Raw genomic sequence first — 25,337 nt, 5'->3', positions numbered from 1 at the left:
GGCACTGGGAACTATCCTCATGGCCTCTTAACGACGGTCATGCTCTGGTGACGTGGAGCATGGCCACAGTTCAGTTCCCAGTGGGTGAAGGAGAGTGGATTTGAGCTTGCATATACTCTGGAAGGGAAGAGGGGGGATTGTGGGGTTGCAGACTGTTTCCAGCTTTGCTGTAGTGCTGCTGGAAAAGATTTTAAATATTGGCTGACCTCGTCCATGGCTGCATTAAAAATGTGAAAATTGGTATGAGTTTATAATTAGTTTATTTATATAATTACCTCACTTAAGTTATGCTTGGGGGATGAATTTCCAATCTTGGCCTGTACATTCATGTTCCAGGTATTTTGAAAAATGATTAACCATTTCAATTGAATTTTCTTATGTCTATCTAAATTCAAAAGCAATCCTTAGGTATGCAAAGAGCTTGTTTTCAAATATGTTGAAATGCATATTTTTAATGTTCTCCTAATGCTGTTTTCAGAAATTAGACCTCCTCTTTCAGAAACTAAAAACAGAAGATGCAGGCCAGCAGATCTTATTCATGAAAAATTCCCCGAACCCTTCTAGTCAGTGGGAGTTTCACACCAAGAAAGGCCACAAGATGAGGTAAGAAGCCCTGTTTTAATCTGAGCTAACCAAATTTGCAGGGAAGTGTGAAGTTAGTAATACATTTGAATAATGTTATACCTAGACAAGTATATTTTCATACTTCAGGTTCATTCAGGTTCTTTCTGCTCATGTATGTTTTTTTAGTAGTGTTTTTGACAACGGGTGTCTCAATGCAATTTTATTTCCCCTTTTTTTGACATTTTACTGGGAGATAAGTGAAACTCCTAATCCCTAATATTTTTAGATTGTAAAGGCCAAAGGCACATCTCTTCTCCTGAACCTCCTTTAAGTTTTCACCAAAATACCTTAATTAAATCTATTGGGGATGGCAGTCTTACTGATAACTAAAAATGTTCAGAACTTCCTATTACAGGATCTTTACATTTAGGTGCTTCTAAGTTTTGATGCTCATTATCGTTAGGACTACTTACTTGTTGACTGTCTGTCATAGACTGCTTATATTTTATTTTAAAAAAGGCTCAGCAATTTCTTAGGCTTAGGAAACTACTGTTGGATGCCTATTAAAAGAAAACTGGAAACCTGTTGTTTTATCCTTGGAGAAGCTTTGAAATATAGGTTGAAATTTGGGTTTGCCAGGGCTTCATCTTTGCCTGACCTGTGAAAATCCATGGAAATTGTAGGCCGTTTTGCGCTCTGTGCAATACACACAAACTGGAGACTTAGATTTTAGCATCTAAAATCCCCTGAGCTGCTGCCCATGGAGAAAACGTGTGCCCTGTCCAGGGCTGAGAAATGCATTTCTGATACTGCAGCTGTAGAAATGGCCTGGTACAGTGCTAGGCACTGTGAATAAAGGCCGTTTCTGCTGTATCCTCAGTGATCCTCACACTGGGTCCAGGCAGCACAACGAGGAAACTAGTTGATGGAAAAGCAGAGGGAGGAGGACCCAAGCATGTAGAGAGAAGAGTCTACTTCTGGACCAGAATAGTGCTATGAAGAGAGGAACTGCTCACAGCTGGGTGCTTTAGGAAATGGTGAATTGGAGAGGGCTGTAAAATGCAGCACTGAAACAAGGAGGAAGGATGAGAGACTAAGGTTGTGTGAGGAGCCAAAGGTTGAAGAGCCTGGGGAACAGCAGGACACTGAGATACAAGATGCAGGAGGGAGGAGAGGGGAATAACGCATCGGGGAAGCAGTAGACTGAGGAAATCGGGTGTAGAATTACGAGTTGAAGTTGATAGAAAAGGAGGGAAGCAATGAGACTGGTTAAGGACCAGAGGGCCAGGGTATGCCCAGATGAAGTGGATCAGACTGGGAGAGCTGGAGGGCAGAGCCTTGACGTTGCTGCACAATGAGACCGTGACTGGGCTGAAACACCTGAGGAGCAGAGACTGGGTGGGATAGGTGGGCAGGCTGGGATGAGGCTCGCCAATGGCTGCAGGCTGGAAGGATGCTTCAGTAGAATTGTATATGTTGCTGCTTGCTGTTCTGTATGGTTCTGTGAAACCTGAGATTTTGACACTGATGTTTTAATATCTACAGGGACTGTTTTTCACAGAAGACTGTTCAGTTTTTAAAATTCCCTCCCCACCCCCTGATACTGTTGTTCTTAGGCTTTTTAAGATTTAGGTTGTACAGAAAGAGGGGTATGAAAAGAATTATTTATCTATCTAAGAGAGAAAAAAATGTTGTGGGGTGACAAAATATATAAAGGTTTGGGCAACACACATTTGCCCCAGCTATTCCTGACTTCACCACTTGCAAGCTGAAGCCCCATTGGCATCATAGGGACGAGGTGACCATCAGAAATTTATTTCATAAGCAGGAGGTAACTCCTCGAGTATGGTGTAAGACCTTAGGTCTCAGCCTCTCTAGAGGCTTTCTGGTTAAATCAGGCTATATAAGCAGTGCCCTCTGCTGCCCAGGACAAATAGTGCTGTGCTGTGGGAAGCTAACCCAAATTTACACAAACGTCTTTCAGTGCTACTCTATTTTACATAGCCAGTGTTTCTTTCTGATATATGTGTTTGCATGAATTCAATCACGATAGACTCCCTCTCTCTGCTGAAGGTGACTGCTTGTATTCACCGTCGTAGTGCATCTATTCTATTAGCTCAGATCAAACATAATCCACTGATTTTAGATGATCCTTATTTCTCTGCATTGGAGGTTTCATAACCAGCCTAAAGAAGCAGATTGCTCTGCACTGTTAAATCAGTGACCTTGCAGTGAGCTTTGCAACATGAAATTTCACATTGAGTTTCTTCTCTAGTGTATCTACTGGCCCATAATGAATATGTATCATTTCTAGCATCTGACTCTCCATCTGACAGAGGGAAATGGTAGGTAAATAATATAATCCTGCTGCTAAAATGTCTGTGTTGTATTAGAAATGAAGCGAAGTCAGCATCCTGTTGGCTGATAATATAGGGCAGATAGCGATTGGTGGATCTCCTTTCTCGGGTTTGAAATGAATGATTGGCTGCTCTCTGTGGGAGCTGCCTTCAGCTGAGGCTGACAGTTGTGGATGGACACCCTGGGTGGATGTTTTTCTGTGATCTCAATCTGCACAATTGTTGCTGCTACAAAGCTGGAAGGACTGATCACAGTGGGAACGAACAGCTTTTGTTGAATTTAGTTCCCTCCAGGCCTTTGGCTTTGGTTATGCTGAAGAACGGAAGTTGTGCTAGAAGCTCAGCACTGAAATGTGCAGAGCAAGTTAGCCGAGTAGTTGGAAGTGGCTCATCGCACTCGAGGTTTGGGTGTTTGTGCTATGTGGAAGACTGGGAGGGAGCCACAGGATCTTGTGGAGAACTCTAGAGAGCTTAGGGGGAGCTGGGGGCCGCACAGGAGAAAGGTCATGGGAAAAAAGTCATTTGAGAACAGGTAGGTGTAAAAGTGCTTTTAATAAGTATTTTGTGGAGGGTGCATGGCAGATTTTGGAGCACCAGCAATGTTAGAGGCCAGCTTGAAAAACTGCAGGCTTTGGTTTTCAGTGTCTGAGATCAACGAACTGCTCTGCTATTCTCACAGCTTGGAATGACACCTAGACTCAAGTCACTGGTGGGTTTGAAGGAGTCTGTAGTGCTCCTCCTTATTCAGAGTGTTAAAGTCCATATCCCATCTGAGTTCAATTCCGAGAAATACTCCTTTTCCTGTGCCATTTACTATGTTCCCCAGTTGTGTTCACTTCCTGTCCTAAATTACGTAGCACGGGCGCATGTGAAGTGACGTCCCTGTCTGTGAACACATTTGTGCCAGACCTGCTGGCTGCCTTCATGCTAGGAGAAGGGATTGTGCCTGCCCAGCCCTCGCATTTATCCAGTTGCTGTAGAGATGCTGCTGAATGTGAAGAGATGCGGCAGCGATGCCCCACCTGCCCTCATCCCTGCAGTGATTCGCTGCTGAGAACCCCAGGTTCTGCTCAGAGGTGCCCATACTCTCCTTTCTGCAGAACTCTCTTCTGCTTTCAGAAGAACTCTCTGCTGAGAGGTACTTTTTTGTTGTTGTTCTGGGAGAGATTAAATGCATTTCTTGAGATCAGTGGTAATGTTTTGGATGTCTTACCTGCACAATGGACTGATTTCCCCTGTAGAAGGGGAAGGGCAGCGGTTATTGCAAATAATGGCAATATCCTTAGGGTCCTGCAGGCTTTTCACAATGCAAATTTCTAGTGGCTCTCTTAAAAATTACAGCCGATCTTTCAGAGAAAGGAGAAGGAGAACATGGGCTCAGTTTGAGCTGGAACTCTGGTTTCATTCTCTGTCAAATTTCTCTGCTCAGCTGCACGAGGCGATGCCACTCAGCAGCGCTTTTAGCAGACACATGACTTAGAACTTGTACTGACCTGTCAAGCTCTGCACACAGCAGCCTCTTTGATAAAGACTGACTCCCAGCGCAGGCTCATTGTTTCCAGCTCCAGGGGGAACCAGAATGTGTGTGTTTCAGAGCTGCCTAAGTCGCAGTGTCAGGATGTCAGAGACTGACAGCGATGATTATGCCGCAAGGAGAGGAAGACAGATGGCTATGACATCTCAGCAGACTGTAACTGTCTAGTTTCATATGCTCAGTTTAATGCCAAAGGGCAATCAATTTCAGCCAGGGCAATTAATTTATTTAAATCCAACTTGTCAGTTTGGCTAATTTTTTCACTGGAGTCCTCTTTGTGCGTTATACCAACACAGCTGGGTTCAGCCCCTAGAACCACACGGTGCAGTATAATGCCCACACCCTTAGAGGGCAAGTGTTCAGTGCTTTCGGCTTGGTTTTCTGTTGTACAGGTAGGGACCACCTCACAGTTATACACACAAGTGATAAGGAGCTGGAGAGGGATTTGGGGAGAATACATGACTGAGGTATTAGAAAATGTAAGGCTAGGTAGCTGCTTATCTCTCTGCCTGGCTGCAGTGGGCAAGAGAGCAGGAGTGTGGGTAAACTTCTTGTCTGTGTACAGAGCAGCCATAGCACCGCGAGACATAGCACCTCTAAGACAAGGCAGATGAGATTTTCACTCTGTATGCAAATCCTGCACCTATTTGTCAGTCGTGTTTGGACCTGCCTGCCATTTGCTTTCGGCGTGGAGTCCATCAGGCTCCCCTGGCCCTGCACTATGTTGGTTATGGGATCAGGGCCTTTCGCTGAACCTTGGTCACCGAGGGGTTTAAGCCTCACTGAAGACCTCCTTTGGCCACCACTTCTTGAAAGTAAACAGCAAACACAATATCAAAATGCTTTAGAAAACATCTTTGTAGCTACTTCTGTAGATACAAAAACCTGTTTTCTGCATGGGGTTGTATAACAAGCTTCAGGAGAGCCCTCTGGGAGTGCTGTGAATGGGGTCATCCTTACATTGGGCTGTTCCGTAAGGAAATGCTTGCAGGCTCTTGTTATTTTCTCAACAAGATTCTTAAGGTAGCCTGCCCTCTTTGCTCTGGGTTATCCTACATCACATTCCCCTTTTTGCAACCTTCCCCGCTGTCTACATGTTATCCCTCACTTCTCCTTCACTTTTTTCTCCAAGTGCGTGCTGCTAAGATCCTTTTTACCACAAACCCAGTACTATATGATATAGATCACCAAGACTGAAAACTGCGCTACAAGTCAGGGTGAGAAGGCATGGATTAGCAGCTACAGCTTAGTCCAGCTGTTCTTCAAAACCAAGCACTTTTGCTCTTACACCACTCTGTGTTCTTCTGCAGAAGCACAGTGAATACCCTACGTGTGTACTCCTTACCTTTGGATCAACAGTTCTTCTAAAGATGTCTTATCAGAGTCTACTGAAGATGGCGATCCCTTGTGAGACAAAACATCCATATTCAGGGGCTCTTTGACTGGCTCATTGTTTCTGAGTGACCCTGTGACATGAGAGAAAGCCAAGAGGATGTTAAAATCATTGTGTTCCTAAGGGCCATCTTCACTGGTACTGTCGGTGGAGGTTTGGTTACACCAAAGGCAACGGGAAGACCAAAGACACAAAGCTACATTTTAGTTTGGATTTTCAAGCAAGATTTACATATCATTAGCTTGCATACTGCATGATTGCACAGCCTTGCCACAGCTGCAAACACAAGCAAGAAGAGGGGAAGGTAGATGTACTCTACCAGTTCTCCTGTTTGCAAGTGGCTCTCTAACTCGGGCCCCCACAGCAGTGATTTTCGGTGCAATTTAAGGAGGAAAGGTTTAGCTGTGTGTGCCAGTACATGCTAATATTTGTTTCCCGAGTCAGGGCTTCATTACTGCTCTGCTTTCAGGCACACAGTAGAAGTTCAGTTTACTGGATAAATCAAGGCTAGATTTGGGTGAGACAGGAGCTTTACTTTTAATTGCTTCTCCACTTTCCCTCAGATGAACCTCCAGTCCTTTCACAGGGCGCCAAAGTTGTGTGAAGTCCATGGCTTACTACTGCAGTACTTGGCAGGAAGGGATGCATCTCACTTTTCAAATGAAACCTCCTGTTGTTTGAGGCCTGCTGATAAATGGCCTTGTTGGTTTTTATTAGAAATATTTTGGTCTAAGTCATAATTCTGTTTGCATTTCAAACTGGTGACGGCACAGGCAGGTCAACACTAAATGAAGCTGGTTTCTGACACACCCTTTGAATCAGTGCTATGGATTTTCAGATTGAAGGGATGAAATCCAGACCTTTTAAACTTCCTAAAAAAGTGCCAAGGGCTTACGAAATGCTAGCTTGAGTTATTCTCTTTGCCTTTTGAATAGTTTAAGCATTTGAGACTCCTGTCAGAAGAGATTGCTTAAAAAAACGTAGACTCTTTTTCCAATTAAAGGAAAGCATCTATTATACTTCACAACTCCTAGGCTATAAGCCAAAGCTAGGCTGGTGCAAAGGGAGCCTTTATAAAAGCCTTTCTCTCTGCTGGATTGATATGCTTTTAAAGTATTTTTTGTGTTCTCATTTCCTGAGTCTTTATTTCTCTCCTTTGGTATCCTACCCTGTATTTTCCCCTGTACCTTTCCCTCTCTTTTTTTCTTCTTTCCTTCCCCTCTCCTCCCCTCCACTCAATTCCTAGGCAAAAAGAGAACAGGTTAACATTTGAGATTGAGTCAAACTCTTGGATAGCTGCTGTTCAAATGGGTTTGAAGTCAAGATAAAAGAGCTCACCCATCCCTTGTTTCCATGCACGTCAGCAAATGCTGTCAGAAGAAGTTCCTGCTACAAATGAGGCTGGTGTAAAAGCCCCCGCTGTCCAGTTTCTGGGAGAGGGGATGGAGTCAGTGGAGCAGAGGGTGAAGGCTGCTTACACAATACTAGCTGAATTTAAAAGCTGGACTTGCTACAGTCATAGTGGAGAAAGGGCTATTGCTCAGAGCCCAGGTCCTGTTGTGTGGACTGGAGAAAAGAAACGTTCCCAGTGTGTCCTGCTGAACAGTTGCAGATACGGAAGAAAAAGCCCTGTTTGGAACAGATCCGTTTTCAGCAGTGGTAACACCGAGAGGGAGCATGCAGGAGAGAAGCGCAGGTCCGCTGCTGTGGATGCTCTAGTGAGCTGCTAAGAGAGAAGCCTTTCTTCTAGCTTGTCCTTCCTCAATGACACTGGCTAGACAGAAGGGATGTCCTCCTGGCTGTTGTCCCAATGCTGCGACGCTGCAGATGCATGAAGAAGCTGCGTCCTTCTGTGCTGGTCCTGCTGCAGTGGCACCTGCTGCTGGGAGGGAAGAGGGCCTCCTCAGCAGCCGCTGGATGTCGTGATGCTCGGCAGTCAGGAGGGAGGGCAGGTCTCCTCTCTGCTCCCCTTGCAGCAGCGCTCTGGGAAAGCAGGGAGAGGACGGCTCTGCTCTGGTCCTGCTGCTGCATTGGCAGGGCGGAGGGCAGGTCTGCTCTGGCATCAGCAGTGCTCCGTTTATCCACAAACCTCATTGACAACAGTAACAGAATATTAAACAGGAGCTCTTTGCTCTGCTGCTGTCTGCTTGGAAACTTGGAGAAGGGAGGGAACTTTCCTTCTGTCCATGCCACAAGGCTGAATGAGCCTTTATACTGCTGAAATAGCATGGCTCCCTTGGCGAGGCAGGCAGGAGACACCTATTTTCTTGGGGACATTTCCCAGGCCTTTTTTATTTTGGGGTGGAGGATGTCTGTTCTTTGTTTTCTTAGAGACCTGGGTTTGCTTTCAGGAGCTGACGTGGTGTGCTTTATTACTACTGCATAACAAAGTAATAGCCTTTGGTGGCTTGCATAGCACTCAAACGTCAGGAATATTGTTAGGTCGTTTTGACTCATGCAGCTAGCCAAAGTTCAGAGTCCAGTGGGTTGTTTGTTAGATTATAATCTGAAGATAGACTAGGTATCTTCACTGCACCCCCTTTTATTTACAAGGACTGTTATAAAATTCAGTTTCTCTGAATACCTAAGAGATCAAGCAGAGTGCATTTTCTGTGTTCACAGTTCCAGGTCTTGCTCATCTAACATTTGAATTAGAACCACGCTAAGTTTTTTCTTGCAGCCTGGTTTCCAGCGCTTCTGAGCGTGTTGAGATAGCTCCTTTCCTGGCTCTCTCTGCAGCTTCTCCTGTCTTTCTCTTGTTTCTTTCACAGACAGCTGCTCAGACAGTGTGCCAGCTCAGTGAAAGTCTAGCCTTGCAGTCATGCTCTGTACTCTTCGTACTCAGAGAAAGCCTTTTAGCCAACTTCTTCAACTTATACTCAAGCCATGCCTCAATGCATGCATGTTCTGGGTAGTATTTCTGTTATTTCAGCCTCCTGGCTCAAAGGGAGCTCAAGTGTTGCTTAGAGCTGTCTTCAATGCGTGGTGGCATCAGTTTTCACAGAAGTCTTGCTCCCCTCTTCGCAATTTCTGCAGGCTTGGCCCCTTCGTGTGCTGCTTTGCCTTTGCTGGCTATTTCCTCCATATGCCGCTCAGCTTGCCATACAATTACTTGCACAGATCCCACTTTTTGAACATATCCTTTCTGTATTCTGAAGAAGTTCCTACTCTTTAGACGGCTTCTTTCCCTGTTTGAGTTATTGCTCCCTGAGAGAGCAGGGGGACGGCAGAGCAGAGTCGCAGATTTGTTTAGATTCTCCACCATGAAGCTTGTTTAACCACCCAACCGTTTTGCATTTCCAGGCTGAGCAAAGCAGGTTGGCACAGAGGGATGCCAACCTGCCAACCTGCCAGTCAGGGGTGTTCTGTAGCGTGCTGACCACTGAGTCCACTCTCTATTTTCCCTGTCCCTTTTCTAACCTCCCTGGCTCCTACGGCTCTGATCTCACTGCAGAAGGAAGCGTGATGTTGTTTGGGGTGGTACTCACCTGCAGCATGCCCCCCATGCATTGCCTCTCTCGTAGTCTTTCTCTTCGATCTGCTCGGCAGCCTCATGGACCGATAGTACCTGGAATTTCTCTGAATGGCAATGTATTGTGTGTGCGAGTTCCCCTCTTGGGTGGCCAGGTTAGCACCTTCCGACTCCTCCTCACCGTCAGAGACCGAACGCAGCTCTGTCAGCACCTGCTGGGAAGCAGCCTGCTGGTGCCCACCGGCAGAAAGCCTGCTGGAGGCTTCTCCCCCGAGACCATCCATGGCTTCCAGAGCTCGTCTCTATAGCAACCGAGAGGATGGATCAGCAGCAGAGCAGCCAAAGACAGGTAACGTCCACAGCTCCATCAGCTTTACCTCAGTTAGAGCTGGAGACCTACAAACAGAACACATCAGGAAAAGAGAGGAAAAACTTCTAGTTAGGCCAGAGTTTGCAGTGCTGCATCTATTTAGGGTAATGGGGACTTCCCAGGATTTTTTTCTGAGATCATTGTGAGGAAGGAGACCATCCCACACCTTACAAGCCTTATTCTAATGTCCTGAACTTTGCTTTTACATGTTCATCCTGTCATGACACATCGTGGCACTTCAGAAGTCAGTGGAAAAATGACTGTATTTGTTCCATTGATGACCACACCCTTTGACCTCTTGGGAACAGCAGATCACTAGTCAGTTTAGAGCGGCTTCCAGTAATGGCCATGTTCTTGGTTTTGAGGGTGAAAATGTTTTGGAATTTAAAGTAAAACCTGAAAAGATAGCTGTGTTAAGCCGTGTGCTTTCTTTGTACCACTTCACTGTAACAGAAGCAGGAATGCCTTTTACAGGGCCAGGTGGCTTCCTAACACTTATTAATACTCACTCCTGCAGTACGGTGAAGTGAAGAAACATCCTTAAGCACCGTGGAGGCAGAAGAGAAAAGAGAAGGCAGCAACGGAGAGCATGCAGACTTGATTTTATTTGCCAAAGCTGCCCTCATATGCCAGCGTTCCCGCTCAGTGACACGCGGACGTCCGCGCAGGGGTCCTGCTGCGCACTGCGTCGGTGCTGCCTCTGTCAGCACTCCCAGGCATTTGTAGGAGACAGACCTCTACAGCAGCAAAACTGCAGGTGGACCTTTCCAAGAGTGGGTAAAATATGAACTGATTAATTAAGCATTCATTGCTGGCTGCCTCTTGTTGACTTCTTACAGCTACTGAAGCCTTTCTAAGTACATACACAATTTTGTGACTGCTGGGGCTAACATAAATAGTAGAAAGAGATGCTGTATAGGAAATGTGAATATAAGATTTACAGTTCACTGAGAGAAGGGCATAAACTTGTGCTATAGATCAGCAATTTTTGTTTTGATAAGTTCTATATATCACAGGTTTATAACATTACAAAATATCCAACGTACAAGGTACTCCAGAATATATCTTGTATACCATCTCAGCTTCTGTTTTGGCTCTTCTGCAATCTCCGTGAACCCATGTATGCCACACTCTTTTTTCTTTCTTGCCCCCAGGGCCACTCCAGGTGGTAAATTGGGATATAATCTGCAAATCCCCTGCTTTCCATAATTATGGAGGGCCCCGTGTTTTATCCTTACAAAGAACAGGCCACAATCTGAACTCGTGCACTGGGCCTGGGTTGTTCTGTTTCCTGGCTCCACAGATGAGAAAGTCTGCTTTTTCCTTTCACAACCTGAACCACAGCATGCACCTCTTAGCTGCTAAATTTGGATCATAATTTCAATTCAAAGCCCCGGTTTCAAAGACTTTGGAATGGTTTGGAGCTGGTGGTTGCTCTGGGACTGTTTCCAGTGTTACTGGAAGTGTATGAAGGGCCCGTTTGTTGGTTGTGGTGTTAAGTTTGGTTTGTAAATTACTCTGAGGTACAGAGATTCACTAAGTCTGTTTCTGTTGCTGTGGCTCAGTAGAACAGCGAAATAAAAACAGCTGCTGTTGGGAAGAGCTTGAAAAGAAAGAAGAGGCTATTTCTTTTCCCTTGCCCTTCTGACTGTGCTTCTTCCTGTCCCAAAACTGACTCCTCAAAGGCCTGATCCTTGCAACTGTAATGGAAACATTTCAGTTAACTGGACCACAACTAATACTGCACATGGAATCTCTCCTAACCCTAAATGGTAACAACCACTTATTTTTCATTCACTTTTCTTCCATCACCTGCCCAAGGACATGGATCTGTAACAACCTCTATATCAAAGTTCCCGTATGCTTCAAAGGGCATGGAGAGAGCGCTCCTGCCAGAAAAGGACCTTTCTGTGGGACTAAATGAAACTCCCTCAGCTGGGCTGCCCAAAGAACCTTTTTTTTTTTTTTTTTTTGGCTATCAGAGGAATGAAGAAGGCCTGTCCTGAACAGCTGGCTTACTGTCAGGCTTCCAAACAGTCCCTCACAAACAAGACGTTTGGCCAGAAGTGAACGCAGCAGTGGAGGAGGGAAAGACTTCCTTGATTTCTAGGAGGGGCAGAGGTGAGGGGAGATTTGTTTATTGCCATGGCTGTACAGAATGTGTATATTTTTACTTTCTTTAATGAAGAATTCAAGAAGAGAATGTATTTATGAAGGCAGTCCTTCCAATTACAAAATTGATACTCTAAGAAATTATTTAGAAGCCATTTACTGATATGTCAATCAAAAAGTCCTGGCTTTTAATTGCTTTAGGAGTGAGGCATGAGTTTCAAGGATATAATCAAATGTAGTATTATATTATTCTGGTATCTGTCAAGCTATTCAGTGGCAGAGAATGAATGATTCAAGCAGGTGTGGACTACAACCATCCCTGTCTGAATGCTTGTAGTTAATTTTTGAAGAAGGTATTTGCCTCTGATAGTCACAGGTAGCTGAGTGTCAGGTCTTGCAACAGGAATAACCCATCCCGGGTACATTCACATGCTCTCGTGAGAGCACGTCTAGCTGCAGTGTCACCACCTACCTGGCTTTTCTTTGCAAGCAAACTTTCTGCCCATAGTTCAAGAAGACCAAAGTAGCAGTCTGTAGAGAAAAAGGATGCAGAGCAAAGACAGATGACAACAGTAAAAAAGCAGCAAGTAACACACATGTAGCAACATTAGAGATATGCATTTTGACTCACACATAACTCAGCCTCCAGGAATCTGACTGTACAGAAATGTTATTTGCCAATGTTAAAAAAAAAAAAAAAAAAAGTAATTTACCAGTAAATAACAAAAAATTGTTGTAGTACGAGAACTTGGGGATGTTAATGTGGGCCTGGGCACATGGGTGTGTGGGGGAAACAGGGACCCACTGCTGCTCCTGAGAGGGTGTGATCGAATCTACTTCAAGGCATGGTCTGGCTGGGGATGCCAGCCAGTGGCTGCTGGTCCAGGCTGTACAAAGAGAATGGGCTGACAGGAATTCAAAGGGTATTGGGTGGGTCGAAAGAGCAACTCCTTTTAATCAGTTATATCTCATGAACGATAACAATGTTTTTACTAGCAGGAGCTGCACCCTGGAAGCTGAGGTTGCGGCTCTGGAGGCCTGCATGTATTTTGAACGGGTTTAGTCTGGGCCCAGAGATTTGGTCCGAGTGTGCCCGGAGCGAGAGCGGTGGCTGATCGCCTCTCCCTGTTTGCTCAGCCCGCGACGTGCCAGGTGGGCGCAGCCGCACAAGCCGCGGCAGAGGCAGGCCGTGTGGCTGGATGCTGGCGCCAGCCGGGGTGCCACCGGCAGCAGGGGAGCTGCTGGGGCTGGCAGCCCCGCAAAGCCAGGCTGGCTGTCTGGGCTGCTGCTGAAACAGGAGGGCAGCCAGCGGTGTCCCTGCTGCTGAGCAGAGCCACCTGCTCCACGCACCCTGACCCCTCTTCAGCAGCGGTTTTCTGATCAGCACAGCGGCTGGATCACAGACCTTTTGCTGCCCCTGGTAGTTTGCCGACCTGGGCAATCATCTGTTTTAAAAATAAGGTGAAGTCTGTTGTCTGATTGGAAAGTTGTAAGTACTGTGTGTAGTATATGCTTAGTTTATGCCTAATGATTTTGAAATGAAAAATGCTTCATTTGCTCTAACATGCTGCTGCCTAGTCTGGAAAGGTAATGAAGATTGCTTCATTAGTACTAGAGACTGAAGTCTCCAGCTACGCAATGCAGGCATGTTTTGAAACAGGAACTAGCAAGCATGAGTACAACTTGACTGTATGGTTATATATATAGGGACGTACAGTCACAGAGGATGAATTGCCTTTATCTGATTGTCTAACGTATTCCTACCTCCAGCGCAGGAATACAAGATAAGAGTATTCATGTGTCTGAGTGACCACACAAAATATGCCAGGATTGTGTCAGACCAGAAGGAAGGCAGGTGCTTTTAACCCAGAGAGCAATGAACCCCTACAATGAATTACCTAGTGGTGTGTTAGTTTTGCCATGACCTTAAATCCTGACATGAAGACTGGATGCCCTTTTAAATTACGTATAGCTCAATGAAAAGTTTTGGCCTCAATCAGAATTTATCATCTTGGCTGTAGAGTTTTTATGCTGTAGAAGATCAGAAGGCCATATCATCTTTTCTTCTTTTTTACATGTTCACATGTAAAGCCTTATTAATGACCTCATCTGGAAGGTTTTGCACATTGAATGTACAGACGCAGCTTTCATGTCCATTTGATGAACCAGACGGAGCTCTTTTAGGACAGTCTTCCCCCCCTCAGAGTGAACATTGCTTCCTTAATATTTGTTCTTTAAATACAGTCTGAGTATACATGCAGATGCTTATTTTGCTACATCATATTGGTGTCTTTCTGAAATGTTTTAATTATTTTGAAAGACTTCTGCAAACTGAAAACAACTCTCTGCCTCCCACCGCCATCAGTCCCCCATTAAATCCTTGCTCTTGTATTAGACATCGATTTTTTTCCTCTTTTCCTCTGTTTTAAGAGGAGTGGAATGTCATCTCTAGACTGTTTCACTGTGCATCATAATGAGGCTAAAACGGGGATGGGGCACAGTCCAAAATCCAGCAGCAGGCCTTACTCATCCGCTGCCATTCTCGCTCACGTGGGTGCCAATCCCTTAAGGAGTGCCACATGCGGGTGGGCCCCACCGAAGGCACTGGGGCTCCACACAGGCTCAGGCCTGCATTTGCATTGGGAGATATTTCTGTCTGAGTCAGGGGAATAGTAACACCCACAGACTCAGCCCTAGGCTCTGGCAGATTTAGCTCTCAGCAGATGTAGCTATGAATTCATTTAGCCTCATCAGTGGTTGAAGCTAATCCACAGACTTTAAACTGGTGCGAGTGAGGCACTCTCACGTGGCCTGTTGAGCCACCCCTGCTCCAAGGGAACTAACTTCCAGCAGAAGGACGCATAGGTAGCTCGGCATGGTAATACCCTAACCAGCCACAGCTAAAGCCATCAGGGCCCTGAGCTGCATGGCTATGCATATATTTATGTTTTCATAGTTACTGGTTGGGATAACCCTCCTTGGAACTGTTAACAATCCCAACTCTTTCTTTCAGATGGCTGCCAGAGATAGTTAAGCACATGTCCCTGTCCAAAGCAAAGGTACATGACATTTCACAAAAGAATTTGAACTATTTAGGTACAAGGCCAAAGTATTATTTGATTAAAGCATGGGGGTGGAGAAACCAGGAGGAGCACAGGAACAGACTGACCAGAAAGTGAGAGACAGACCGAAGAGGATAGCAGAAGCCAGAGAAAAGTAGACAATAAGTTTGGGAATGTTAGCTGAAGGAATATTGAATTATTTGACCCTATGTGTTTCCAGAAAACAAATAGTTATTTTGTAAATAAGATTGAATTCTACCACCAGTCCTAACAGAATCAAACTACAACCACCCAGATTTTGAGGTAATCTTTCAGGTGAAAAGTGGAACAGAATGGTTTTGTTGCCATGATTTAGTGATGGTACCTTATTTATAGCAAGCAAACCAAGAGAGAATTATGCAGTTCATTACACGCTTGTGACAATAAAACCTTTATGTCTTGCACATATGTTACAGAGAACCTGTTTTAGAAACACTTCAGAGGCTAAAAATAAATACATTGGATTTGTTTAATATAGCTTCCAGAGTCATGTGCACTAGACACCATAAGACCAACCAAACGGGGCTTGGAGAGAGAAACCAGTATATTTAAAACAGCTAAAAATGACTCAAATGGCCTTGCTAGATATAAAAATGTTTCCAGAATTAAGTCTGGCATTGTGGGACCTTCTATGGGTAGAAGTAAGTATACGTGTGTAAACATAGATACAAAATGAGTGTATCCTATAAATGGCTACTTACATATGACAGAAACAGATATGTCTTCACACAATTCCCTCTGCATGAAAAATTGAGTGTTTATAGCAGCTACTCTGTCTTAATTAACTGGTATATATCAATATACACTTAATGAGTAACACTAAATAGCTACATATTTTTCTGCTGCCAGCATGATTTATCTTTTCTGCTGTTTACTGATTCCTCCTTATGAGTCAAAAATCATGATTAAAATAATGTGCTTTCTTGTATGTCATTAATAACTCCATCTCTGCTCACGGATATATTTGTTTGGTCCATGTATCTCAGAGTAGTCCAGCCCTATCCCATTGCATTCCATGCTTCAGCCCCTAGGTCTCATGTAGTAGATACAGCTATGAGCTATAAGATGTTAAACTGTTCCTTGTCTGAAGCTATTCTACATATATGTATATGTACATACATATATACATATACATCTATAAACACATACAAACACTCTCATCTGTATAGGGAGAGTTAACCTAATTTTTAAAGCATACAGAAGTGGAAATCTACAAGCCCTTCTGGTTTTCATTATAAGCGCTTAAAACTAATTAAACCAAAAGCTGACCTTATTTTTATTCTTTTCCTTAAATTAGTGCACATGCAATGGTGAAAGTACATCCCTGCTTGAAGATTTTGAGAACATCCTGAGAAGTAACAGGTATAAAACTCATTTTGCTCTTCTGACGTCATTGACATATTTCTATATACTAACAAGAACTCCTGTCTCTAAGGGAAGCCCCCTTTCCTATTTCCTGCTGATTATAATAATAATCCTGCCTTTGTTGCCTCTGATGCCACGCCATTCCCTATTTCTGCTTAGAAGATATAAGTGAAATTGTCACTAAGTAGCCGTGGTTTTCCAGGTTTATCCTTGGAAGGTAGGTGAATAATTAAAACCAAAACACTGCTTTCCCTACGAGAGGGGGAGTATATGACTACCCACACAGGACTAGGTGCAAATCACAGGACGTAGTCTCAAAACACAAGATAGCAGTGTACTGTGTAAGTACATGAGAAGACCCTCAGCAGCCTGACCAGTGCTCTTTCCTGTTTTACAGAGTTGCACACGGGAATTGTGGGTCTCTGTTTCTTTTTGTTTGTTCTCTTCTGTTTGGACCGTGTGAAACCTTCTAGTCATGGAAAGAATATAAAACATAAAGCTTAAACTTTGTCCAGAAATGTCACAGCCTCTAAAAATTAAGCCGGGTTTAGGAAGTTTAGTCTATGATGAAATGGTTTAGTCAAGTATGTGGTATGGGAAATAATGTCCTGGGCATAATGCCTTGCTGAAAGCAGAGGGGTTTAGTAATACCGGGATACACGAAGAGAGGTTAGCAGATGTCTTGGTTGAAGTTTTTCAAGACTGGTTAGTAAGCAGACAAGCTCAGTGTCCCTGGGGCGGAGAACACCTGTGCTGCTCTTGGGGAAAAAAATAGTGACATCCACTTCTATTTCCAGATTTGCTGGTTGTGTATGAGACACTTGTTAAGGAAGAAATGAGCATGGGTGGTTATTTGAACCGCAGGGGTCAGAACTCAAAGGAGTTTTTATACAAAAACATCCACAGAGCAAGGAAAAAAAAAGGTCTGATTTTGTTCATCAAGGAATAGTAGAGCTCTCAGTTTTTCCTCCCCCAGTGGTTATTGGGTGGAGGGCCCAAGGAGTGCCTGTTTGGTGAGTCTGCTTGCAAATTCGTAGCTGCAGGGAAGCCAGAAGTCAGTAAAGACATCAGAATCTTGTTAGCCTGGTTTCTACTGGTTTGAAATGCCAGGCAAGTTTGGAGTGCTGCTCTCCTAGGCTATCCTTGTCAACTGCATCAAGCTAAATTCAAACCTGATGTAAACTGATACTATTCTTACAGCCTGCTACACTGATTCCACAAATTTTTAGCACTCAGGAAAAATATTTGATAGGCAACTCTGGAAATTGTGCAGCAAACAGCATCAGTAATGCAAACTTCTCCTCCAGAATTGTTCTTTTTAGCCTCAAAGTATAGACTGGCAGGAAAGGAGGTTTGTAGGACTGCAGCTCCCACTGCAGAGCAGTCTCTTCTGTTCCAGGACTGGGGTACCAGTTTGGGGCTTTGGCAGTCACATCCAGAAACCCCCATGCTTGCCTCCATTTTGCCTGCTACAGCACTAGACAGTATTGCACTCTAGAAAAACAGGCACCCATGCAGTGCTGTTTGGCTGCAGTAACTCTTCATTTTTTGTCAAACAAGTCTCCTCAACCATGATTATGTAGTTCAATTTAGTTAGTGGAAGTGCTGTAAAAGAGCCACAAAGCTTTTCCTTTCAGACCTTTCCCACTAACATCAGTTGTTTCCTTCCTCTTCTCCCCAGTTTTTAAGCACAGAAAGAGCAAGGCTGGGATGAGGATAGGAAGTCTCATGACTGTGGCACTGAATTGGCTCCTGTGAGAGCAGACTTCATTTCTCAGCTCTGCTGCAGTTCCCTGAGCAATCTTGAACAAGTCAGGGATTTTCCTTGGTCTTAGCTCCCCTTCTCTAGACTAGGAGTGGTATTCGATAGTATATAAGTACTCCTATATTTTTCCCATGATCTTTTTTCTTGGGAGCTACTAGAGCAGGAATTTAGTACAAGAGAATGAAATAAAGAGAGCCTTATGGATTCAAAAGAGCTCTGGACAATACTATAATAATAATAATAATAATAATAATAATAATAATAATAATAATAATAATAATAATAAAGGTATGACCTGTTTGGGTACTCTCTCTTTTTTGTTTTGTTTTATTAATTTGCTATTTCCTATATTTTTAACCCCAAGTGAAAAGCAGACATTTTGTCTAGATTCCTACTTCCTCAGTGTTACTGTGACTCTCCCTAATTTTAGTTGTGCTGGCTGCAGTTTATTCTAAGAAGTGGTCATTGTTTCAGGAATTGCCCTCTTCTGGAATAGCAAAGTCCAATTTTTGCAGATTAAGCTAGACCTGTTTTTTCATAGACATCTGTTTCAAAGACAATTTTGGCTGGGAAAGAGAAGGCAGGGAGGTGCCAAGGTTTCTAGATTGTTTTAGGTTTCACTGAATCTAGTCCATTTTTCTTATTTTAGATCTAATGGGGGTGCTTCCATGGGGTGCTGCTTGGAAACAAAAAATGTTGCCTCCAGGCACTATTGTGGTAAAGATGGTGATATAATTGCCTATAGAAATCATAGGACAAGCTACTTCCAAAAGTAGAGTTTTAGTAAAAACCCCAGGCATTGGCCACAGATAATGGTAATTATATAGTTAAAGCATTTTACATTGTCTTGCAAATATCCTCTCCAAATTACAGCAGCGTGGGACAATGTGTTCTTTGTCTCTAGGCTCTTCTTTTCTGTCAATTACCGTGTTGTTTCATGCATACTCTTATATTTACAGTTGGTCTTAAAGTGGATTGGATTTATCAGTCCATGTTGGAGTTTGGGTACAGTCAGACCTGAATAAAAGTTCTGTCCATCTCATAAAGTGAATGTCAGCCAATTAGTCCTTTTTGCAAGTTCAGTGAAACCTTTCAAGATTTTTTTTTTCATTTGTTTTAATGCAATTTCCTACTTTCAGCTAAGTCTGAAACTGGCAGACATACTGTAACAGTTGAATCTGTCAATAGGTTAATATCTCAAGAGCTAGCTTGTTCTTATGAGATTTGAGTCCTTGTTTACTTTGTGCATTTAAAAATATACCTAAATGCTGGGATAGAGTTCACAGCTCTAGTGGATACACAGTAATTGGTCTCCTGAGAGTGAAAGGAAAGATCAGCTAAGGGAAAAGATCAGCCTGACATTAGGAGGAAAACAGGCTGTTTTTCATATTTCCTGTCTTAATTTTATTTATTTTTTTAAGCAAGATCACACATAAAGATTTGCCAGGAAAAATCACAACTTGTCCTACCCCTGGAAAAAGACACACAGTTTGGTTGATTGGTTTGGGGGATGTTTGCTGCTTAGTTTGTCACATTAATGCCTGTTTTGTGCAGCCTCAGTCTCCTCTCTGACTAGGCTTCCTCCCTGTGGTGGTTTTTATGCCTGTCAAGCTGTGCCAGTGGTGTCTCTCGTTTCCACCAGCCAGTCTTTCAACAGTGTCCTGGCTGTGCCCTGTCTGGGTTGCACAGGACCCCTTCAGGGTGACTTTGCTGGTGGAGCAAAGCTGGTTCTTTCTCAGGCACTGGATTTGTGCCTTTATTTGTGGTCTGAGGTTTCTTCCTCAGACTGTTCCTCTTCCAGCATCCCCCCAGAATAGGATTTTACTCACCTGACTGTCTGGGGCTGAACCGGTGTCTCATTTGCCATCAGGATTAGGTCCGTCCAACAAATCTGGACTAAACTCCCACAAATTGTTAGAAATTTGCAATTCAGTTCTGAATCCTGATCAGGTGTGTCCTACTGAAGATCTCTGTCCTTCAGTCCTTGTACCTTCTGTCAGTTCTGCTTGAAAGTAAAGTTTCCCTCAGACTTTGTTTGCTTAGTTTCCAGAGTCACGGCAAACACAATTTAAAGGAACAGCTTTCCCTTTATCTAGGTAAGTTAGTACAAACACGCTCTGAATGTCCTTTGCACCGCTTGCGCCAAAGGTTTAATGACAGGGCTTTGTTAAACCTCCCATATAAATCTTTAACAGCTGGGTGAAACTTTGGTCCAAATCTGCAAACTCAAATAAGTGGAAACAGTAAATGGTATTTGCTTACACTTTTCAGGCCCACTGGCTGAGCTACTGCTCTTGCTTTACATTATTTACGGGCATATGAGGTGAAAAGACCTCAATGTTTATGACTATTTTTAGGTTGCCATTTTTTATTTTCATGGATGTTCACATACCTGGGCATTGGGATGGATATAGCAGAGCCAGCCTGGTTTCATTTTAAGGCTTTTTGTATCTGTTCATCCAGAAGTGTTATAGTTTTCTCCCATGAAATACTTTGATTTTGTATTCAGGTTGTGCTTACATTCGCTGCTCTTTCAGGTGGGCTTGCTTTCTGCTGTCTGAATGTCCTTCTACAAACAGCTTAGGGCCCGATGCTTCAAAGGAAGACAAATAAACCTGCAGACACCTATACTGATATATATATATATATATATACATATACTGCTATACTTGGGTAAAACATTTTCCTTCATCCTTGGATATCTCACCTGGTATTTCTAAGCCTGCAGATTGAATGACTGACACAAAGCACTGTAGTGCCTGCTGAAGTTGATGCTAGTCTTTCCCGTGATTTTTTTCTTTTTGAAGTTCACTGAACTTGCCAACTGCCTCATCTCTAAATGTTTTAATTGGTCATAGAATTACCCTGTTCCTTTTAAAATTGGTTGTATTTTTCCCACGCCCAATCTACTCTGTAGAAATCCAAATGTGTATTCAGTAAAGCTCTGGTCCATCTGCGGTCGGTCATCGTAGCTTCATGGTCACCAGTGTCACTATCCCTTTATACCAGCTGAGGGCCTGACCTGGGCATGGAGAGCTGTCAGCAGTTAATCCTGTAATGATTAATCAAGGTCACTGTCAGACCTGTGCACTCCTGCTCTGTGAGCTAGTGGGCCATGGGCATGAGGGATGTACTGGAATTTGGGTTCTCCTACCACAAGAGTCACTTCAGGGTGAAACTTGCTAGCCTTGTGCTTTAGACTTGTTTATCTGAGCGTCCCCAGAGCTGGCAGGGTACATGAGGCAAGCGATTCCAGTTTTATTGCATTTTTCAATCATTAAATTGCTCCAGTTCTCCTGGAGCAACTCCTTATCAACTTTACTATTTTGAGGACTAAATAAATCATTTTTCTACAGCCTCCTTTCGATATGTGAATCTTAGCACCTCTCTTTTTGCTTTTCATGGATCTTCATCCATTTTATTACAAAAACAGTGCATTTATTTTTTCCATTCCAAATAGAATGGGCGGGGTGAAAAAATGGTATAATGTGTATCACAGGTAGGCTGTTCATGGGGCAGTGTCTTCCACAGGGGACAGAGGCTGCCCTGTGACAAATGCAGAACTCACCGTGGAGTGCCAGAAGGCATACAGGCCCATTTTAGAGTGATGGTGTTGCCCTTTGGGTAGAGGAAGTAAATTTTTTTTTCACCCAAGTCTCTCCATGAGGAGCGGAAATCATTTTTAAGAGCTAGGCTATTACTGGGAAAGTAAACACTGAGAGCACAATCATTTGCTTACTCTTGATAGAAATCAAAGCTAACATAACAGGAGTCGCTGGAGAGTAAAACGATACAAACCCAAGAGTACCCGCTCCTCATACCTGTTGCTCTCACAACTGATAAGGATAGCGAGGTGGTGGCTTCGAATGTGCGCAACGGCTCATTTCTGTAATGAGGTGGAATTAAAAAAAAGCACAGAACAAAACAGGCAGATGTTCCCTTGTCCAAAGAATCCTCTTTTCCAAAGATCTCTGCTATTAGCACTTTTGTGAGTTACATTCATTATTATTAATTTGTCCTTTTCTTGTTTTATTTTGATTTGTTTTTCCCGACAGCGCAGACTTTCAGTCAGCCCCCAGGTCCATAGGACTTACATTCTGCACAAATGATACCATATTCCCTAATGTCTGCAGTGCAGCCCATAGGATTTTAACTAAAAATTTGCAAAGCTGTGTAATTGCTCTCTCATATGGCCTAACTCCATATAAGACATCTTGATTTTAACTTTAGCTGACTGATGACAGCTGCTACACTCTGTAGCTTAGCCACAAATACTGAGTTACCTGTGCCAGGTTTGCTTTTCTAGTAGTTTAACAAACCAACAGATTCAGGTTTAAATATTTTGCAAGGGAAATACACACTGATAGTTTTTGATGGACTAGATGTCACTCTCATTAAATGTAGCATCTCTTGTTTTCTTACTTATTTGTTTTCATATATGCTCAGCAGTACTAGCTGTCTTAGCCTTCATTTGCAGCTATTGCTATATCTTTCCTGCGAAGTGGCACCTGAAATTGAGCTTGGTCGTCCAAATGCAAATGCTCCATTGTTCAGTATTCTCTCATTACATTATCTTCTGCATTATTTTTATATCCTCTTATTAATGCACCCACACACCCCATTTGCATTTTTTAACCTTTTTTAAAACATTTTCATTACAACAATCAGATGTAATGGCAATGAAGTAAGTGGGGAATAATAGAAGTGACGAGTTTGATTCTCCCTAGACCTATACTCATTTTAAACTTCATTGTGCCACTGGTTTTGATTTTCCCCAGCAGGAAGTAGGGGGATCAAACCCAGCACATCTACACGGAGAAATCCATTTTTTGTAGTCAACGAGGAATGGTTTTATAAAATAGTTACAGCACACAACATGCTGTTTGGTAAGAGCACTGCTATCAGGAAGGAAGGTGGCCTTTTTGCAGAGGACTGCAGTGTGGGCTGGTGTCTGAGAGCAGCGCTGGAGGCCTGGATGCTGTCTGGGAGCGCTCGGCGATGGCTGTGCCAGGGAAGCACCGCAGGGTGCCCACCTGGTGGCTGCGTGGTTGCCCTGCTCAGGCACTGGGGTTCACCTCACAACAGGACTAAGCCTGAATTTTTAGTCCGGGGAGTGGTTTTTAGCCTTTCCAAGCTGTTACCCTCTGAACAGCCACGTCTGCTACCTGCCCTGGGGAGAGGGCACTCTGGCTGGCTGTGGCTGCCCGGGGAGGTGGGGCTCTTGCTTTGGGAGGGAGGGTAAGGACATGTGGGGACAGGGAGCTGGGTGACAGGAGGTGGCAAGGGCACAGCCACCCTGCCATGCACGTGCTGCCAGTGTAGAGCAGGGAACCACTGGTACCACAGTACGCACTATGAGCCGCGCTCGGGACTTCCCACCCTGAGGAGAGACGGACAGCCAGTTTTAAGCTGCGGCCAGGCAAAGTGAGTTCTGTTAAACAACCAAGCATTCATGGTCTGGCTGGCTGCAGAAGCCGTGCGTGACTCAGAACACCACCTGAGCAACACGGCTGTTAGCGAGGGAGCAGAGAAAAGGTGAAGAAATCCACAAAGCAATCGTTCATGTCTCACTCTCTGGCAGGCAGTGTCTTAGCAGCCTCTTTGGTGTCTTTCTTCCTTTCTTAATTGTTTCTGCTTAGCTTGACTCTGGATTTTCTCCAGGACTCACTGTTAGAAGTTAATATCTCGTGGATATCAATGCCATTGTCTGGAAGGTTTTTTCCTTACATTGACTATTGTGTGATTCCAGATATAACAGCAAGATACAAATGCCCTAAGGCTTCTTTTGTGTGTCTCTGTTAAGGCAATACTTTACTTGCCCAGTTAAGGCAAGGTTCATAAACATGGGGTGTGGTTTTACAATACAGCTAATTTGATCTAATGGCTAGCTGCCAGAGAGGTGAATCTGTGCCTCCTGTCAACAGCTTCGTACTCCTCCTCCCTCCCCTGCTGCAGATCCTGCTGCTTGTCTGACTCCTGCTGACGTAGTCCAGGACAGTGACCCAGCAGAAAGCTGTTCACTTCTTTTTTTTTTTTTTCCTCTTTTTTTTTTTTTTCCTTTTTTTTTTTTTTTTCCCTGGATTAGTTTTCTGTCAGACTGTCATCCTCTGATGGCTTGCCAAGGTAAGATGAGCATCAGTGCTGGCACAAGAAGGGATGCAGGGTTGCTTAAGAGAGAGGGAAGATGGTAATACAGAAGCATTTAATTAAATTGCTTGGTTGTAAATCAACACCTTAGCAACTCTCTATTTGGCTTGCACAGATCAAAACCACAACTGCTGTCAAGTGGGTAGACTTTGCTTCCTCCTTTTTCTTTACTAGCAAGATCTATTTGCAGGATTATTATTCTTATTATTTTCCCAATAATCTTAGAGCCAAGAAGTGTTAATGGCAGCAATGGAAACACAGTAGAGAAAACATAAAGGAAGAGAAACAGCCAGGAATGGGAAAGGTGAGGCAAGGCTGTCTCTGACAGCAGCAGCACCACATTACATCAGTAGCACAAGGTAGTCACGAAGTCAATTTGCTTGGCTGCTCCCAGCAGCAGCAGCTGCAGGTGCTGCCCCTAAGCTCAGCAGGCCACGCCTGGGAGAAGGGATGGTGCTGTCCTCTTCTGCCTCAGCCTCCCACCACCTGCTGGGACCCTACACTCACACTCTCCCTTCCTTTCTTCTGCTTGACTGTGCCTATTGATTCATTGACTGCAGCTGCTGGTATGAAGTTTGGCTGCTGGGAGCTGCATCTGTATGCAGCAGCATGTTCCTGTACTGCTGCCTGCGTTAGCCCATGTCTTCATCCAGAAACAGCACGCTGATGGATGCCAGGGGTGGTGCCAGCAGAGGAATATGTCAGCTTGTCACAGCACCCTCGCTCACTGGTTATAACCATTTTCTGAGGTCTTGTGGTAAACTTTCATAGAGCTCCGGAGCACTCTGAGAGGAAGTGCTGGGAGTCAGCGTGCTGGGACTAGAGGAACTTTCCCCTCCTCAGCACAAGGGGACAAGAAGAGCAGGAAAGGACAGGCAGGAGTAAACTGCATAACCATTACCAGCAACAGCTATTCTGTAGTCCTGTCAACCCATGCAGATAGAAATATGTCATTTAATTACTACAGTCATTTCAAAATCTTTCCCTTGCATTTGTCCAGCTCAGATGGAACCTCCCCTTATATGCAAAACAGGTTTGCCATTTAAATATCGGCTTGTGTATATGTGTCAGCTGCTAGCTCTTCCTGGGGGATCTGAGACAGCTGACATTGCTGCCAATATAAATAATTTTGCAGGTTGGAGACTAGGTGGTAGGAG

The 25,337-nt window shown here is 44.0% G+C and overlaps 2 protein-coding genes across 17 annotated transcripts in view; one reads left to right on the top strand and one right to left on the bottom strand.

The window, feature by feature from the left end:
* The window catches only part of NGEF (neuronal guanine nucleotide exchange factor), a 51,125-nt gene extending 30,973 nt beyond the window's left edge, over positions 1–20,152 (bottom strand). The window contains exons 1-4 of one of the 3 annotated variants that reach the window (XM_083849204.1): positions 19,863–20,152; positions 12,275–12,333; positions 9,337–9,716; positions 5,801–5,921 (exon numbers count right to left, since the gene is read on the bottom strand). In XM_083849204.1, coding sequence (XP_083705330.1) covers positions 5,801–5,921; positions 9,337–9,604 — 389 coding nt within the window. In that variant the 5' untranslated portion in view covers positions 9,605–9,716; positions 12,275–12,333; positions 19,863–20,152. Of the gene's footprint in view, positions 1–5,800; positions 5,922–7,186; positions 9,717–12,274; positions 12,334–19,862 lie in introns of all 3 variants that reach the window. The other 2 variants (XM_083849206.1, XM_083849203.1) reach the window with 2 other exon arrangements.
* NEU2 (neuraminidase 2) overlaps positions 1–25,337 on the top strand; it is a 38,400-nt gene that overhangs the window by 4,482 nt on the left and 8,581 nt on the right. For 3 of the 14 annotated variants that reach the window (XM_083849216.1, XM_083849207.1, XM_083849215.1), the window contains 3 exons: positions 479–603; positions 14,816–14,861; positions 16,201–16,265. In XM_083849216.1, coding sequence (XP_083705342.1) covers positions 539–603; positions 14,816–14,861; positions 16,201–16,265 — 176 coding nt within the window. In that variant the 5' untranslated portion in view covers positions 479–538. Of the gene's footprint in view, positions 1–478; positions 604–11,787; positions 11,812–14,815; positions 14,862–16,200; positions 16,266–23,244; positions 23,458–24,136; positions 24,157–24,726; positions 24,747–24,783; positions 24,911–24,969; positions 25,214–25,246; positions 25,316–25,337 lie in introns of those variants that run through there. The other 11 variants (XM_083849208.1, XM_083849221.1, XM_083849222.1 and 8 more) reach the window with 11 other exon arrangements.

The sequence above is a fragment of the Anser anser genome (genome assembly GCF_964211835.1).
Source record: "Anser anser genome assembly, chromosome: 9".
Lineage (NCBI taxonomy): Eukaryota > Metazoa > Chordata > Aves > Anseriformes > Anatidae > Anser > Anser anser.
This window is presented reverse-complemented; position numbering and strand designations above follow the sequence as displayed.